The sequence below is a fragment of the Artemia franciscana genome, chromosome 3 (assembly GCF_032884065.1).
Source record: "Artemia franciscana chromosome 3, ASM3288406v1, whole genome shotgun sequence".
Lineage (NCBI taxonomy): Eukaryota > Metazoa > Arthropoda > Branchiopoda > Anostraca > Artemiidae > Artemia > Artemia franciscana.
The window spans coordinates 3,333,453-3,352,680 of NC_088865.1; the positions used below are offsets into that span (position 1 = coordinate 3,333,453).

A 19,228-nucleotide genomic window follows, 5' to 3' on the forward strand; every position below is an offset into this window, starting at 1 on the left:
GGCAAGATCTTCAGTTGAGAAGGAAGAAGGTAAAGCTCCTGAGTGAGTGATTTACAGTAGCTCACTTCCATGGAGAATATTAAGAGCATTTATCTCATATATACCGGAAGGCTTCTTACGTTTTAGGCGTATGATTTATAGACAGCCCGGCAACTAGATAGAGAATAAACCAACATAGAGCGGCATCTGAGCCAAAAATTCTGCACAAAATGAGGATTTCACCCGGAGCCCAGACTATCTTGGGCAGATAGGTGAGCACAGGGAGGGTCTTCTGAAAGAAGGGAGTTTGGGACTGGGAGTTTACTGGGTCTTTTGACAGATGGAAGTTTGGGACTGGGAAGTTTACTGAGAAGTATTTTTGACTAATTTGTACATATGAGAAGATAACTCTAGCGAATCTACCGTTGGGAAAAATGAATATTACAAACCCAGCCAGATCGAGATCAGTCCCACTGGAGCCATAGATGGTGCCCTAAATTTAGATTTTTCGAAGCTTCACAAAGGCTCAGGATACACAATCAATGCTTTGTGATACCACAAGAGATATGTTCCAGAGACACAGTGGCTTTTTCTGCACATCCTCGGCTATGCCAAGCCTGTACAAGATAGACATTAAGCAACACACACATTTCGTTTATACCCTCTGGCGGGTTTTTCATAGTCAGCTGCAAAAGAGCATGGATTTTAAAATCCATAATTGGATTGAAGGGATGCATAGACTGGGAATGTGGGGAAGGATTATAAAAGCATCATATTATTTTCTTTTGTAATTAATTTAAAAGTACCAAGGGTAGTTAATCGTCTGTGGAAGAGTGAGCCCCCCCCCCAAAAAAAAACGACCGTTTTTGACTTGCAATGGCTGTAATAAAATGTTTTAACTAGGCCCGCGCTTTCTTGAACTAAAGCATAGGACTTATTTCATAAATTGATATGGATTGCTTGAAGTCGTGAGACGATAGGTCAGAAGGGAGGAATTTGAATTTGCCTACATAGCAAAATAAACAGGGAAAATATATAAGAATTTTGGGATATTATGGCAAAATATGGTAATTTTACGATGGTTGGGATGGTGAAGACAATTCCCCTTCAAAACTAAATATGGATTCACATGTGGAGAAACTTAATACAGATAACAATTTATCCAATCCTTATTTACTACGTAGAAGTCTATTTACAGAATAAATAGCAAAAACTGTCAATTATTTCTTCAAACTTTTCTGAGATGCTATAAAAACCCCAGCAACAAGAGCAAGAACTGTAAAACCTTGTGCGAGAATTCGACCACGCATCATCACTTGTGACTTCTTAGCATTTCCTGTTTGCATATGCCACAGACCACGACCTAGTGCAGCGATTGTCAGAGCAGCACCTGAAATTAATTTGGTTTATTAGAAATAAAAACAAGTTAATGAACAAAAGTTTTAAAAATAGAAAACTGAATAACTTTTTAGGAAACAACGTTTACAATGGAAATTCAGGCAGAAATATTTTTTTTCAAACTGACAATACTATTGACTAACTGGATGCAGGAAATGATTTACCATAATTTTTTCCAAATGCCATCCAATGTATACATGAAATTTATGTTTTAATAGACATCCCTGCCACACATGCAAAAAAATCAGCAGTACATAACCATGATTACAACATCTTAACCTTCATTATCCATCTGATTTTTCATTCTGGAATCATAGGCAGCACAATAGCACTGCCTAAGTAAAGAGAGATGTACAAACAATGCATTATTCATTTATTTATAGACCAGGGCTTTTTGTATAGACGGAGTTGTCATAAAAACTTCACAAGAACCTCATTCGATTGGAAATTGCAAATTCTTGTGCCCTTTTTAATAGTTGAGAGTGATTGGTGGGCATTTATCCCCCCACCACAATCTTTTCCCCAAAAACAAATCCAATCAAATTTTTAGATATTCATTTTGTTAAGAGGATTTCGAAGGTCCGAGAATTATGTCTTTGAGGATGACTACCCACCCCCAAAACCTCTCATGCCAAGGGTTGTAAGTTATGCTCTGGGGCCATTTAAGGTTTTTATAGAAAGGATGGTCGCATTAACTTCAGATGTCGCTCATTAGATTTGTAATCAGAAGTTCTAAATGTCTTTTTAATACTGAAAATTGCAAGTTCTAATACCATTTTTAATAGTCAAGAGTGATTGGAGGGCATCCATCCCCCCATTGCCTATCATTTCCCCAGACACGTCCAATACAAATTTTGAGGTAGCCATTTTGTTCAGTGTAGTTGAAATGGTAGTTTCAAGGTCCAGATATATATATATATATATATATATATATATATATATATATATATATATATATATATATATATATATATATATATATATATATATATATATATATATATATATATATATATATATATATATATCAGTGCTGCAACAAGTACTCCAAATTTTTACTTAAATATCAAGTATTAAGAACTCATTGTTTTTTTTTCTTAAATATCAAGTAATAAGTACTTTCCAAATTCTTACTTAAGTATCAAATATCAAGTACTTGCGAAAATTGTACTTAAGTATTACTTCAAGTATTTATTCTATATATATATATATATATATATATATATATATATATATATATATATATATATATATATATATTTCTGATATAAAGCCCATGCTACCTTTTTTTAAAGCCATTCTGAAGGCTTCTTAGCCCCTTCCCTTGCCTATAAAATGTCCCCTGTCATTCCTCTCTTGGAAATCTTAATCAAGAACCAGAATTTCCGTTTTACCGTTTTTGACCGTTTCCTTTTTTTGGCTGGTACACACCAATGAAGTCCAAGAAAATAATCTTAACCAATTTTCAACACAACGGCTTGAAGGAAAGGACTATCAAAACAATTAAGTGGAGTCAAAAAACTCTTGATTGGATCAGACATATCACATGACAGGATTAACACAGTGCACGTAGAGTTGAACTTCTGGCGATTAGTGTTCGATCAAATCTGGCACGTTTAAAAAAATACAGGGTTATTCTGAAACATGTGGGAATGATGCAAAAATATTGAAAGTATTGTTTTCCATTGTTTGGCTGGTACACACCCAACGAAGTCCAAAAAATAATCTGAACCAATTTTCAACACAACGGCTTGAAAGTAAAAGACTTTCAAAACAATTAAGTGCAGCCAAAAAACTCCGGATTGGATCAGACAGATCACATGACAGGATTAACATAGTGCACGTACAGTTGAACTTCTGGTGATTTATAAACAAAACAGTCTAGTGAGGATAAATTGCCATTTACACCTGATTCAGGAACAGTAATTATTATTTTCCTTAGTCTTAACAATAACATGCTATTTTGAAAATAAATTTGCAGGAACTTTTAAAAAGAGCTTGAAACCTCTCAAAAGTGACATTACAGTAAATCTGACATCACTTTGAGGGGTTTCTGCCTCTTTTTAAAAATTTCTACATATTTTTTTCATAAATAGCATTTTACTATTCAGACTGATAAAAATAATAATTACAATTCCTGAATAGGCTACAAATGGTAGTTTTTCTCACTAGCCCACTTTTTTCTAACACATCTTAAATTTTCATTACTATGGGTTGTTTTCAGGCCTTTGAGACCCCATAATATGAGATCTGCTGTTGGGGCTAGTTCAAAGATGGGACTCATTAAGCATTTTATTTCCACTTTTTCTCCTAAAGTCATCAGTCTTCTATATAAGGAACTTCTGTGTTGTAAGCTTGAACTTCGAACTTCTCTTGCCTCCCCTTATTTAAAAAAAATCTATTAACACCAAAGTTTTTGAAGATATGCAGAGAAATGCCACTAAAGTGATATCTGGCATGCAAGTGTAACATATAGGCCAGCAAACCCCTCATAGCAACAAACCTCCCTCAAAACAAACACCCACATAAATTATATTTAAACAACCCCCCCCTCTATAAAATTCAGGACCAAATCTCTCATTCATACCCCTATAGAGACTCTTACATTCAGGACCAAATTTCTCTTTCTTACCCCTTTAGTAAATTTCAAATTAAGACTCTTCAAAGCATCTATAAGTTTTAAAGTTAAATTCAACACCCTTAGTATAAGTCGAATTATTTTTTGTGGCAAGCAAAAATTAGACCAAGCTGAAAAGCTTCCTTTTTTGAAAATGAGTTGAGTACTGGCGTTCACATGTACCATTTCATGCAATACATTATTGAAGTTGTTTTATCCAAAGTTGTATGTAAGTACGAAAATAAAAATTATTGTCTTTAATCATCTTTGTCTATGTAATAGGGCATCAGGTACAGTTCCTCTAGTCTTCAGGTATGGTCCCAAGGGAATCTATACTGTTTAAGAGACCCGAACATCACTGAGATGATTCTGTCTCCCAGATTACTGGGGATTATTTACAGAGCCTTCAAATTCTGTTAGCAATTTAGCTCCCACATCTCATACCAACATTAAGCTACCAAGATCTAGAAAAATCCCAAATACCTCAATGCGACAATCCTCCCTCAAAACAAACACCTACATAAATTCTAATTAAACAACCCCCCCCCTCTACAAAATTCAGGACCAAATTTCTCATTCATACCCCTTTAGAGACTCGTACATTCAGGACCAAATTTCTCGTTCTTACCCCTTTAGTAAATTTAAAATTAAGACTCTTCAAAGCATCTATAAGTTCTAAAGTTAAATTCAACACCCTTAGCACAAGTCGAATTATTTGTTGTGGTAAGCAAAACAAGCTGAAAGCTTGCTTTTTTGAAGTAGCTAATCAAAGTCAAGTCTTTATTACTGATTCATATAAACCTTTGAACTCAAAAAACCAGAAGAGAAAATACTTCTTTTTTTTGTCTCTTGGGAGTGGAGACTGGTTAATGCCTCATGATTCGGAAATACCAGTCGTATTGCGACATTTGCAGTAGAGGTCACCTGCCCAGGTCTTCTGCCAAGTCCTTGTTTTAGAAATCCAGTTTGAGTGATATATTAGCGCAATGCAGGTAGCCAGAAAATTAGTTGAGTACTGGCGTTCACATGTACCATTTCATGCAATACATTATTGAAGTTGTTTTATCCAAAGTTGTATGTAAGTACGAAAATAAAAATTATTGTCTTTAATCATCTTTGTCTACATACTAGGGCATCAGGTACAGTTCCTCTAGTCTTCAGGTACAGTCCCAAGGGAATCTATACTGTTTAGGAGACCTGAACATCACTGAGATGATTCTGTCTCCCAGATTACTGGGGATTATCTACAGAGCCTTCTTAGTCTGTTAGCAATTTAGCTCCCACATCTCATATCAACATTAAGCTACCAAGATCTAGAAAAATCCCAAATACCTCATAGCAACAATCCTCCCTCAAAACAAACACCCAAATAAATTCTATTTACCCCCCCCCCCCTCGTAACACAAGAGCTTGCCTACCCTATCAGACTATCAACGCTAAATCTCCTACACTTGTTTACAGGAGAAATAAAGGGATGCCAGTTTAACCTACAAGCTATTGATGGCTAATACTCTCCTACATTATTCCCTACTGTTGGTACCAACTCATGAACTAGAGGTCCTCACCTGAAACTTGTCAAGCAGTCTACAATATGTAGAGTCCATACTCAATTCTTTTCATCATGCATTGTCAACAGCTGGAATATACTATCCAATAAAACAGTTACTGCTGAATCTGTTGATGTTTCACATGAAGGCCTGATGCTGAGAGGTCCTCTAAAGAGTGTAAACTCAATTAGAATGCTACTGAACATGGAACACTGTCCAGTCACTAATGAATTTTGTATACAACTCAAGTCCTCATTCTGGAGATCTACAAGGAGAAATCCTTAGATTTTTCTGTTTAATGACATAAATAGTCACTCCTCAACAAAAGATGTGAAACAAATGGTGTTTGCCTAGGAACCTCACTCTACAAAAGAAAAGATGTTAAGAAAACAATTCTTACTTTATAATATGCAGAATAATTATGGTTAACACATTTTGCATTAAACTTTTTTTACTGCAACCTCACCCCTCAACATAATATGCAAATATATAACCCAAATTAGATTTTTCCTTTCTTAAGAAAACAATTCTTACTTCATAACATACAGTATAATCATAGTCAACGCATTTTGAATGCAGCCCTGCTATACCTTACCCCCCCCCCCTGGTGAGCAAATATATAGCCAAAACTATATATTTCCTATCTGTGTCTTAGTTGTTTCAACTTATTTTCCTGTGAATTGAATCAGTTGTGACAAAACAAGAACTGGTTTTGAAGCTAGAAATGGTGGTTGAATGCATTCAAAATCTATAGTTTGGCTATAGATTTGCACATAAAGGAGAGAGTTGGGGGTAAAGTATAAAAAGGCCGCAACCATAGACTACAAGATATATTAACTTTGATTATTCTGATATTATGAAATCAGAATTGTTTTTTTTTAATATGTTTCCTTCTCTCGACAAATTTGCACAGTAGAAGGGTTGGCGGTAAAGTAAAAAAAAGAAGCTTCATGCAAAATGTGTTAACTATGATTATTCTGCATATTATAAAGTAAGATTTTTTTTAACATGTTTCCTCATGTGGAGTAACGTTTCTAGGCAAACACCAAACAAATTATGAAAGTTAAAAGTATTTTTGAAAAGAATTTGTGATGGAAACAAATGTCATATTTGGATTCAGGATATAATTCTGATAGTAGAGTTAAGTTTTTTTCATAGCTATTTGAATTGTCTGTTGCTATGGATATTTACCATCTTTTCATTTGCTCTTTCATAGTTCAATAATTGTTTCTGATGGCCCCAAAAGTAAAACATTCCATAGTTGCCTAAAGCTTGTTTTACAAAAAAAAAACTGTCAAGTGAGGAAAAATTGTCATTTGCAGCTGATTCAGGAATAGTAACTATTACTTCCCTTAGTGTAAATACTACAATGTTCACAAGAAAACAAATCTGTAACATTTTTGAAAAAAGTCTGAAACACCTTAAAACTGACATTATTTGAAGTGTTTCTAGTGCTTTTTTTGAAATTTTTGATAAATTAGCTTTGTAAATAACATTTAAGAATTAAGACCAAGGAAAATAATAATTACCAGCTACAAATGGCAATTTTTTCTCAATATCCAGTTGTTTTTTTTTTTTTTTTTTTTATAGACACCCTTTTAAAATTTTGGTGACTATGGGGTGTTTTCACAAGCGTAGGCAGCATCTTGTGTCTATTCTATTATGGAGAAGCCAATTATATAATGCAGGGTGAGGGGAGCTGAAGTTATACAAAATCTCTTATTGCCAGCAAAAATTCTATCACACCTTTTGAAATCATTATTCACCAATAACCATTAAAAATCATGAATTAGATTTAGCATTAATCTTCTTGAATTAGAGCTAAATTGTTCTGGGACATTATAGATAATTGCTTCTTGTTTGATGAAAAGAATTGAGTGCAGACTCTAGATATTGTAGACTGCTTGACAAGTTTCAGGTGATGACCCCTAGTTCTTGAGTTGGTACCAACAACAGGGAATAATGCTGGGAGAGTATTAGCCCTCAATAGCTAGTAGGCCAAAATGGTGTCCTCTCTATTTCCCATATAAACAAGTGTAGGCAGATTCAGCTTTGATAGTCTTAGGGGGTAGGAAAGCTCCCATATGCCAGATATCACTTTAGTCACATGTCCCTGCACATCTTCAAGAACTTTTACGCCTTTTTTAAAAATAAGGGGAGGCAAGAGACATTCCAACTTCAAGCTTAGGATGCACAAGAGGAAATAGTAAACTTAACCAGTTCTATGGTTGAATCAGTCCCAGTGGCAGACCTCTTATCATGAGAGCTAAATTTTAATTTATTGTCAATAGTGACGCAAACATTCTGCTCATTATTTACAGAGTAGAGTGGTTGGCCTAAGAAAGATAAGGGTAGTCAGGATTCAGTTTGCCAAAGTTAATTATATGACACTTGGCAACATTGAATTCAAGAAGCCAGGCCTCAGCCCATTGACCTAGCAGTTGAAGATTATTTTGAAGCAGGGTATGGTCTTCACAGGACAAAGCTGGTCCAAGAAACTTCAGGTCATCTGCATAAAGAGTTGATTTACTGCTCATAATAGAAGGAGCTTCATTGATGAAGATATTAAATAGCATAGGACCCAAAACGCTACCCTGAGGAACTCCACTCAGAATGCGCATAGAGGAAGAAAGAATTCAATTACCATAATCATCAAACTGTACACATTGAGATCACAAACAAAGAAAATCAAGGATCCAGAGCAGGGATTTCTCTTCAAGCTTGACTGCATGTAATTTCATTGCAAGCTGCTTGTGACACACTTTGTCAAGAGCTTAAGGCCGTGATTAAGTGAACTTGAAAACATCGAGCTTCAGAATTGAAGTAAGGTTAGCCTTCTGTCTTTTAATTCTCTAGAGACCGTTGGTTGTCAAAACTTCAAATAGTACCAATTATCAAGTCTTGTCAAAGGTTTTGATTGACAGCTTCCTTTGGTGAGATGTTTCAGCCGAGAAATAGTAATATATTTGGCTGGGTAAAAATAAGATTTTATTATTTAAAGTAAAATAAAAATTTTAAGATTTAAATTTTTTTTTAATTTAAAATTTTTTTAATTTTTTACTTAAAATTTAAGTAAAAATAAATTTTATTAGTTAAAGATATACGCAACTTACAAATTAGCTTACGTAAAGAAACTTCTGTATTCTCATATTTTTATTGCATATATGAGGGGTTTCACCCCCTCGTCAGTACCTCACTCTTCACGCTAAAGCTTAAAATTTGTCAAAATTTCTTAAGAATGACCCCTGAATAACAAAAGCCGTAGAATAAATAGTTGGAATTTCTAAAAATACTTTAACGTAAAGAGCGAGGTATTAGGAGGTGAGCCCCTCATATGCGTAATAATTTCTGTTCCTTTTAACAGAAATTATTATGGAATATTTACAGGAATTAATATTTTCAAGAAAATAATAACAGGAATATTCTGTTCCTTTCAGTTGAAAAACTTTGCCATATTTATTTTTTCATTGTTTTTTTTAACAATGCTAGAAAATCCTGCGCTCCCTTCATGGAAATTTTCTTCCCCCATGACAAATTCCTCCGTGAAAAGTTCCCCCAACATATCCCACTCTTCTCAACCCCTGCCCCAAACCAAATGAAAACGCCCCAGAAAACGTCTGTACACTTCCCAATAACCATTACTATATGTAAGCACTGGTCAGTGTTAGTAACTTGTAGCCCCTCCCATGGGGACTGTGGGGGAGTAGGTCATCTCAGAATTTAAATCCGGTGACTTTTGGAAAATAATTAGCGTGCGACGGGGGCCTAGGCACCCTCCGATTTTCTTGGTCACTTAAAAAGGGCACTAGAACTTTTCATTTCCGTTAGAATGAACCCTATCGCAACATTCTAGGACCACTGGTCGATACGATCACCCCTGAAAAAAAAACAAATAAACACGCATCCGTGATCTGCCTTCTGACAAAAAATGAAAAATTCCACATTTTTAAACAGTTCGTAGTAACGAACTGTAGTAAGGAGCGACTAGGCTCAATAGTAACCAAAACTCTAAAAAAATGGAATTTTCATACCGATAGTTATATCAAAAGAATGGCATTTTAATGCTGATTTAAATATATAAGTTTCATCAAGAATAGTCTTACCCATCAAAAATTACGAGCCTGAAAATATTTGCCTCATTTTAGAAAATAGGGGGAAACATCCCTTAAAAGTCATACGATCTAAACGAAAATCACACCATCAGATTCAGCGTATCAGAGAACCTTGTCGTAGAAGTTTCAAGCCCCAATCTATAAAAATGTGGAATTTCGCATTTTGTGCCAGAAGACAAATCACAGATGCGTGTTTATTTCTTTTTTTTTTTTCCAGGGGTGATGGGAAATTAGAGGGCACCTAGGCCCCCTCCCACGGTCATTCTTACCCAAAGTTACCGGATCAAAATTCTGAGATAGCCATTTTATTCACCATAGTCGAAAAACCCAATAACTATGTATTTGGGGCCGACCTACTCCCCCGCAGTCCCCGTTGGAGGGGCTGCAAGTTACAATCTTTGACCTGTGTGTACATATAGTAATGGTTACTAAGAAGTGTACAGACGTTTTCAGGGGGATTTTTTTGGTTTGGGGGATTTTTTTACATATAGTAATGGTTATTGGGAAGTGTACAGGTGTTTTCAGGAGAATTTTTTGGTCGGGGAGAGGGGTCGAAAAGAGGGGGATATACTGGGGGAACTTTCCATCGAGGACTTGGTCATGGGGGAAGAAAATTTCCATGAAGGGAGCGCAGGATTTACTAACATTATTAAAAAAAAACATTGAAAAAATATATATGAAAAAGTTTTTTTCAGCTGGAAGTAAAGAGCAGCATCAAAACTTAAAACGAACAGAAATTATTACCCATATGAGGGGCTCACCTCCTCCTAATACCTCGCTCTTTACGCTAAAGTATTTTTAGTAATGTCAACTATTTATTCTACGGCTTTTGTGATTCAGGGGTCATTCTTAATTAATTGGGCCAAAATTTAAGATTTAGTGTAAAGAGAGAGGTGCTGACGACGGGGTGAACCCTCTCATATGTGTAATAAAAATATGAGAATAAAAAATTCTTCACGTAAGCTAGTTTATAAGTTACGTGTATCTTTTACTTATAAAACCATTCGTAATAAATTAAATTTCTAGTTGCCTTTTTTTATTAACCAAAAAATTGGAGGGCAACTAGGCTTCCTCCCCCGCTCTTTTTTCCCAAAATCATTCGATCAAAATTATGAGTAAGCCATTCAGCAAAAAAAAAAAAAAAAAAAAAATTCAAATTTTGTTTCAATTATTACTCTGCGGAGAGCCAAAATCAAAACATGCATTTATTCAAAAACATTCAGAAATTAAATAAAAAAACAAGTTTTTTCAACTGAAAGTAAGGAGCGACATTAAAACTTAAAACGGACACAAATTACTTCGTATATAAAAGGGGCTGCTTCCTCATCAACGCCCCGCTCTTTACGCTAAAGTTTTTTACTGTTTTAAAAAGAAGAGTTGGGAGAAAGAGTCAAACTTTAGCGTAAAGAGCGGGGCGTTGATGAAGAAGCAGCCCCTTTTATATACGAAGTAATTTCTGTTCGTTTTAAGTTTTAATGTCGCTCCTTACTTTCAGTTGAAAAAACTTGTTTTTTTATTTAATATATTTAAAATCAGCATTAAAATGCGATTCTTTTGATGTAGCTATTGGTACCAAAATTCCATTTTTTAGAGTTTCGGTTACTATTGAGCCGGGTCGCTCTTTACTACAGTTCGTTACTACGAACTGTTTGATAAAGTTGGAGGACAAGCAATATAAACAAAGGTATTTTATTTCAAATGACAATACAATTAAGTATGTAACTACAAAGAAGGATAGAATGTAAGGAAAATGAATTTTCCTGTTACCGGTATTAGACAATTAATCTTATAAGTACGGCTCTTGTATTGGAACCCCCTGTGGAACTTTGGGATCAAAGCATCAATGAAGAATCATTTCAGCTTGGGAAAAATCTTTTCGGTCCAAAAGCCTGGATTGCGGTCTATCTTTTCAATGTAGAAGTCTTTCTGGGTAAAAATCATGAAAAAGCAAGTATATAGCTGAGCACATTCAAGCTGACTGATTGTACTTGGTAAAAGTAGTCGTGGCCTCGTTTGGGGTTGACCAGTCCATTCTTTCCAACTTCCATGCAATAGTCCGCCTTAGACTCTTTTCGGTTCTTTATCCACTAGCCTATCCCTAAATTTCTCGCAGTTTCGCAGTTCCATACCTCGCTTTGATTTAATTTTCCCCATGATTTCGGCTTTGTGTGCATAACTTTCCTGAAGGCTCCTGACTATTTCTCATTTCTATGTTTCTTCATTGCATTGAAATAATTTATGAAAATTTCACACTATTAACAAGCCGCTGATTATTCCAGCTTGTCATTCTCGTCTCTAGGGGTTATTATCGGCGATCTGAAACGATTCTTTATGGCAACCGACGTGTAAAAATTTCAGGTAGCTGAAAATATTCTAGGGGACTGTTAGAAAACAGGAAAATACATCAAAAAATGGTTCCAATCATCTTATAGGTTATTGTCTTCTGCACATGATAGTACCAATTTTGTTCCAAAAGCAATATCCTTCATAGAGTACACTTGTGAAAAATACCTAGACATTTTCTAAGATTTCTAAGCAATTAGAGGAAATAGAACAAAATCCTTTCAAACATTTTGTAGCATCTTCAAGAAGCTATGGCCTGATATTAAAAGCGGCATCTTCCGCCAATGAATACTTGAGTACTTTTTAAATATAAATTTTCAATTTAACATGGGATTTTCGAGTTCCATCAGTTCACTTAATCACCCCCTTAAGAAAAGTCAAGAAGAATCATGCCAGCAGGCACCCTAATATCAAGCAACTTGGTGATATGGTCATATGACTCAAGGAGATGTAAAACATTATTTGCTTTAAGGTGCTTAAGAACTGCATAGTTGATTATTCTTTCAAGAACTTTAACAACTGATGATGTCTGGCTAATGGGTTGATGATTTTCAGCAAGGTCCTTTCTACCTTTTTCCAATCTAGAGGTAGTCTGGAAAGATTTAATGATAGTTTGAACAGCAGGGAAAGAGATTGACACAAAACTGTACAACATTAGGATATGTGTGTGAATGCTATCTGGACCATCAGATTTATTCAGTTTGAGGGATGTAAGTGCCTTTAGAACCAATGTATCAGTAATCTGAATTGGTTCTATCTTGTTTTCAGGCCACCCATATCCAACATGGAGTTTGACACAGGTTTTGTAGATTATTGATTTGAATACCATGTTCAGCATAGCAAATGTCTTCTCACAACCTGTGTTCAACCATGCTTGGAACTTGTAATATGAAAACACTTTAAAATTTGCTGGGTTGAACAAGAACCTGAAAATGATTTTTGTTCAACCAGCTAAAAACATTCTTCAAACCTTGTGCCTGAAAACACAACCATTGGTATGAAAATTTCAGCTTAGAATCAGCAACTGACTGACTATTGTGAAGGATATCAGGGACTGTGCACCTGCTGCTACATTTTTGAGTGGCATAATGCCAGAATAATTTAGGGTTATCCTTATCTTCCTTGTCCAATTTCTCCTCAAACCTGTTCTTCAACACCTTTATTTGGTTAGTTATTTGATTATGACAAGATTTTGATTATGACTTGTTTCCTGTTGATTAGCTTGTTTACTTTGGTAGTTAAAAAGGGGCAAAATTCTAGTTAATTGACTTCTTGCTATCTCGGAAAGGGTTTAGGCTAGGAAAATGAAGCTTTCGAGGATGGGTCTACAGGCTAAAGTATGTCCCGGGAAGGTATTTTAAAGTACCCACTTCCACTCCTTCTCCCTCTAGAGGGCCCTGAAATTTGCCTACATGACAGGTCTATCTATACCTAATGAAACTTTGACAAAATAACATTTTACCTTAATTCTTAGTTACTAGTTGCTTTTTCTCAGCCTTTAGTTCTGAAAATAAAATTCCTGCTATTTGAGTAGAATTTTGAGCCATATCAATATTTTTTTTTCAAAATTTAGAAATGTATTTGCATATCTTTAAAACCTTATAAAATGGAACTGAGCAAAGTTATGAAGCTAAAAACAGTCTTGTTGTACATCAATTAAGCAGAGGATCTATTTTGCAAGGTTTCACTTTTATAACACACATATTTTTAAAGGTCATGAAAAGTCAGGGCCCTCTAGAGGGAGAAGAAGTGGAGGTAGTTGCTTCAAAACACCTTACCAGGACATACTTTAGTCTGGAGATATATCCCTGAAAGTTTCATTTTCCTAAACTAAAACCTTTCTAGGATAGCAAGAAGTCAATTAACTAGAATTTTACCAAAAAAGATAAACTTTTTGAATGAAAAATTCTGGTGTAAGAGTTTTCAAGAAGTAGAATTTCTGTTTTTACATTTGAACAACTCTTGTCAACATTATCTGTAACAAACTTTCTCCTAGTTGACATTGGCAAATTTTTCATAGACTAGTTTGTAGTTTATATATTTTTGTTGCTTAGAAGAGGGTTGTTTGGTAGGCATATATTCTACATGGTCACTATGTAACATCCTCCTGCTTGCTATGTTGTGCATATGCTTTAGCTTATGTTTTGCTATGCTATGCTTGTGCTTATATTATGCTTTACTTTGCAGATTGTTGTAACCTGGGTTTCTAATATACTGCTTAACAATTGACGAGACAGAAATTTCTACATGGTGTCAGAAAAATGGAATCCACTGTCCCATACCCTGAACTCAATTGGGAAGCAGACAACCTCAAGGAAGCTTGGAATAGATTCAAAAGCCATGCAACACTCATGTTTGCAGGCCCCTTGAGTGGAAAGACAGAGACTGTTCAATGTGCATTTTTACTAATATGGCTTGGTGAGAAAGGACGGGACATCTTCAGCACCTGGTCTCTCACCAAGGCTGAAAAAAACCATATTGCAGTGTATATGTAAAAGTTTGATGAATACTTTAGTCCATCTGCAAATCCAATCTTCTCACGTTATGTTTTCCACAAACGGGATCAGAACAACATTGAAACTGTGGAACAGTAAGTGACAGATCTAAAACTTTTGGTTCGTGATTGCGAGTACAGTGCTGCCATCCGTGATGAAATGGTACAAGATAGACTTATCTGTGGAGTTAAGTCACCAAAGATACGTGAAAAACTACTGCAGATGGGACCAACATTAACTCTTCCCCAAGCAATCACTACTGTTCGAGCCCACACAGAAACCCAGGTACAACTAAAGTCAATGTCAACAGCAGCAACATCCAACCACAAAATACAAATCAAGCAGGAAATCGACTTCGTCCAGTATAACAAACAATCCAAAGGAACTGCCAGACCCAACATGGCGAGAAGACAAGATTGCTATTTGTGTGGTGGTGATTATTCACCCATGCACAAATGTCCTGCAAAAGGGAAAATTTGCAGCAAGTGCAACAAAATGAACCATTTCGCAAAAGTATGCAGAAGTGGAAAGAAATCTATCAACGCGATCAAGTCAAACAGAGCAGACCTGAATGATATAAGGTGCAGTGATGATGAACTCTTTATTCATGAGGTGTCAATAGAAAATGCAGATGACCAATCCTACTCAGTCCTGCACATCAACCAACAAATCAGCATCAGATTCAAGGTAGATACTGGGGCTCAAGCCAACATCCTCACAAAATCTCTACTGAACAACATCAAGCCTAGCCCACAGATACACCCTACCCACCAAATCCTTACCAGTTTCTGTGGACAGAAGATCCCAGTACTTGGTACTTGCCAGCTCTTTTGCTCCCACAACAATGGTAACAGTGAGCTGCTTACCTTTTTCATAGTAGAAGAAGCACCCAAACCAATCTTGGGATTCGTTGCTAGTCGTAAGTTGCAGCTGATAAAATGCATCTTTACTCTCAACAAGTCATCATACAACCTGTTTACTGAATTTGCAGATCTCTTTGATGGAATTGGGAAATTGAAAGGTGAATGCAAGATTGTTCTGAAAGAAGGAGCACAACCAACAGTCCAACCAACAAAACGCATCCCTGTTGCAGTCCTACCAAGGTTCAAGGAAGAACTAGAGCGTATGGAATGCCTAGGTGTCATTGAAAAGGTCACTCACCCTACAGACTGGGTTAATTATGTTGTTATTGTTGAGAAACCAGACAAGTCAGTTTGGATCTGTATTGACCCACATGACCTGAATAAAGCTATAAAAAGGCCACACCATCTTATGCCAACCTTTGATGAGGCTATTCAAAAGCATGAAGGAGCAAAATTCTTCACAAAACTTGATGCAAGGCATGGGTACTGTTCTCTAGTTCTTGATGAAGAATCATCAGAGCTCACAACATTTGCAACACCATTTGGGAGATTTATATTCAGGAGGATGCCCTTTGGCCTGATTTCCGCTCAAGATGAATTCCAGAGGCAAATGGAAGAAGCATTAGAGGGGGTACCCGGATTCTCAGTCATAGTTGATGATATCACAATTTCAGGAAAATCCAAAACTGAACATGATGTGAACACACAAGCTGCACTCACCAGAGCCAGAGAACGGACTGTAAAATTGAATAAAGCAAAATGCATACTCAGGTCTGAATCAATACCTTACTTTGGTCATGTGATCTCTAAGGATGGCATCCATCCAGATCCAAACAAAGTTAATGCACTGAAGGAAATGCCCTGACCATGCAACCACAAGGAACTTCAGACATTATTAGGGATGCTAAACTACCTGTCCTGTTACATCCCAAATCTATAATCCCAGAACAAACCACTACAAACTCTATCAAAGCAGCAGAAGTTTGTATGGGAAGAAGTACATGACAATGCATTCAATACCATCAAAAAATCAATATGTAGCACCATATCCCCTTTTAATCCCTCAGTTGGTAACCTAGAGCTACAAGTTGATCCTTCCAAATCAGGCCTTGGAGCAGTCCTTATTCGGAACAAGAACTTCATTTTGTTTTCCTCCTGTTCATTGAATACAACAGAGCAGAAATACTCTCAGATTGAAAAGGAACTTTGTGCCATCATTTTTGGATTTTGTCACTTCCATCAGTACCTGTACGGCCATAGCTTTGTTGTAGTCACTGACCACAAACCAATTGAAATGCTTATTAATTGACCATTGCAAAAATCATCTCCTCATTTCCAAAGAATGTTGCTCCAGATTCAGCCATATGATCTTATGGTCATTTTCTGGCCTGGTAAAGAGATCCCAGTCCCAGACACACTGTCCTGCCTATACCTTCAAAGCCAAGATGAAAGTCTACAAAAAGAAATTGAATCATATGTCCACTCCATCATGAGCCTCATTCCCATCAGTCTGGCAAGGCTATTGCAATTGAAGAAAGAAACACTCTTAGACCCTATCCTAGCATGTCTTGCAGACACAATCAAATCAGGATGGACATCAACAAAAGCTCAAACACCTTCCCTCATCGCAGAATACTTCAATTCCAAGCATGAACTCACTGTGATTGATGGAATCATTCTAGAAGGAGATTGCTTAGTAATCCCCAAAATCCTCCACCCTGATATCTTGCACAGCATGCATGCTTCCCATCTCGGTATTGAAAAAATGAAGCAAAGGGCTAGAACAATTGTTTATTGGCCAGGGATGACTGAAAGTATCAAAGAATATATCAAACGTTGCCCAGCATACCAAGCATACCAAAGGAACAACCAGAAAGAATCTCTCAAGCCTCATGGTATACCTAACCACCCATGGGAACATGTTGGAATAGACATGTTCTATCTGGAAGGAAGTCACTTCCTCGTTACGGTTGACTATTACAGTTGATTTTTCAAAGTTGATCAAATAGGGACAGCTGCCTCATCCCATCAAGTCATATCCCATCTAAAAGACCATTTTGCAAGGTGTGGGATCCCTTGCATCATTACTTCAGACAATGGTCCACATTTCAACTCCCTTATATTTCAAGACTTTACCAACAGGTGGCCCATTGAGCACAGAACATCAAGTCCCTATCATGCCCAGTCAAACGGATTGACAGAGAAAGCCATTGGGATAGCAAAAAACATGATAAAGAAGACCCAATTTTGCAGAAGCAAAATGAGCAATGCCCTTCTTGAGTACAGAAATACCCCAGTAGATGGAATGGCATCTCCTGCCCAGCTATTAATGAGTAGGAACTTGCAATCAACAATACCCTGTACCCTTGAGCATCTCACTCCCAAAATAGTTCCCAAATGTAAATTTGTTGAAAGTTGCCTGGAGTGCCAACTAAGGCAACAAAAGTACTACAATTGTCACTCAAAGGACCTTCAAGAACTGAAACAAGGGCAATCTGTGGAAGCACAGATCCAAGGAAAATCTTGGGAACCAGCTGTTGTGTTGTACAAACACGAACTGCCAAGATAATATGTCATGCAAACTCAAGATATGAAAGCATATCATTGAAACCAAAAATACCTGAGAATGTCCCCAGATGACACAGATTTAGAACAATATCAGCATACCAACTCAAATGGGGTACTGCAGTTGAGTTCCACATCATCTCCAAATGCATTCTCAACCCCATCAAAAAGCCAACCCCCAACTGTCCTTATTCAAGCCCCAGGGTCAAGCCCAAAAGTCAGTAGCCACATTCAGGACAAAGTACCACCACCCACCATGACACATCTTGGGAGAATAATCAAACCTCTATAAAAGCCTTAATTTATAAGATGTTGTTGTTGTTTTTTGTTTCTTTTTTGTTTTTATTTCCTTTCTTTTCACTTTTTGGGGAAGAAAGGGTGGATACATGTAAATGGAAGATTTTGGTTAAGTTTTGTTGTCATGTTAAAGTGTCCAGAAGAAAGGAGATGTAACTGCTATGTTGTGCATATGCTTTAGCTTATGTTTTGCTATGCTTGTGCTTATATTATGCTTTACTTTGCAGATTGTTGTAACCTGGGTTTCTAATATACTGCTTAACAATTGACAAGACAGAAATTTCTACAACTATTACTAACTGGTGTGGTTATTATATTCTTAATGAGATGATCAAGGTTACTGAGAATAACCAGCCAAGAGTGTTGGAGACTTGAATACTCATCCTAGCTACATTATGATGTCAGCTATAAATTTACCCCTAACTAGCCTAGATAGAATTTTACCAGATATTAAGTCATATAGGCTACTGTAACCTTTAGAGGAAAAGCTTAAACAGAAAGGATTAAACAAATATAGCCTACAGCCTATAGAATCTAAATTTTTCAAGAAGCACCTAGCTCTGCACCTAGCCTATGTTGTTGGGCCATAGTCACTCATAATAGTAGCCTAGCAAACCTTGCAATACGTACTCAAGAAGATTCATTCAACAAGGTTTCAACAGGCTGATCAATATGAAAGGAGTCAGGTATAAACATAAAAGCACAATTCTAGGTTGGCTAATCTAAAAGAAGTAGCATACCTATTGGAATAAAAGGGTTCTCTGAAAACTTCCTTTTCATTTTTTCCTTAAATGTCTCATTATGTAATGCATCAGCTGGACCCAACCCCACTTCCTCTCTTACTCTTATCCATTCTAGCTCTGCATCATTTGTACTGTTCCCCATTTCTATTAATTTAAATTTTCTGCATAAAACTGAAAATCATAATTTCATGGAAAATTTTATTCCCTAAGAAAGAAGTAAAACTGGGACAAAAATTGGTTAGGTCTGAAATTTAGATTCGGAGTCGAAA

At 36.3% G+C, this 19,228-nt stretch overlaps 1 protein-coding gene across 1 annotated transcript; it reads right to left on the reverse strand.

Moving 5' to 3' along the window:
* Window positions 1–1,136: 1,136 nt before the first annotated feature.
* Window positions 1,137–19,153, reverse strand: LOC136024758 (HIG1 domain family member 2A, mitochondrial-like). The gene is made up of 2 exons (XM_065700209.1): window positions 18,957–19,153; window positions 1,137–1,369 (listed from the first exon to the last, which is right to left on the reverse strand). Exons 1-2 carry the CDS (start codon window positions 19,099–19,101, stop codon window positions 1,200–1,202), a joined length of 315 nt encoding a protein of 104 aa, XP_065556281.1. The 5' UTR covers window positions 19,102–19,153; the 3' UTR covers window positions 1,137–1,199.
* Between the last annotated feature and the right edge of the window lie 75 nt (window positions 19,154–19,228).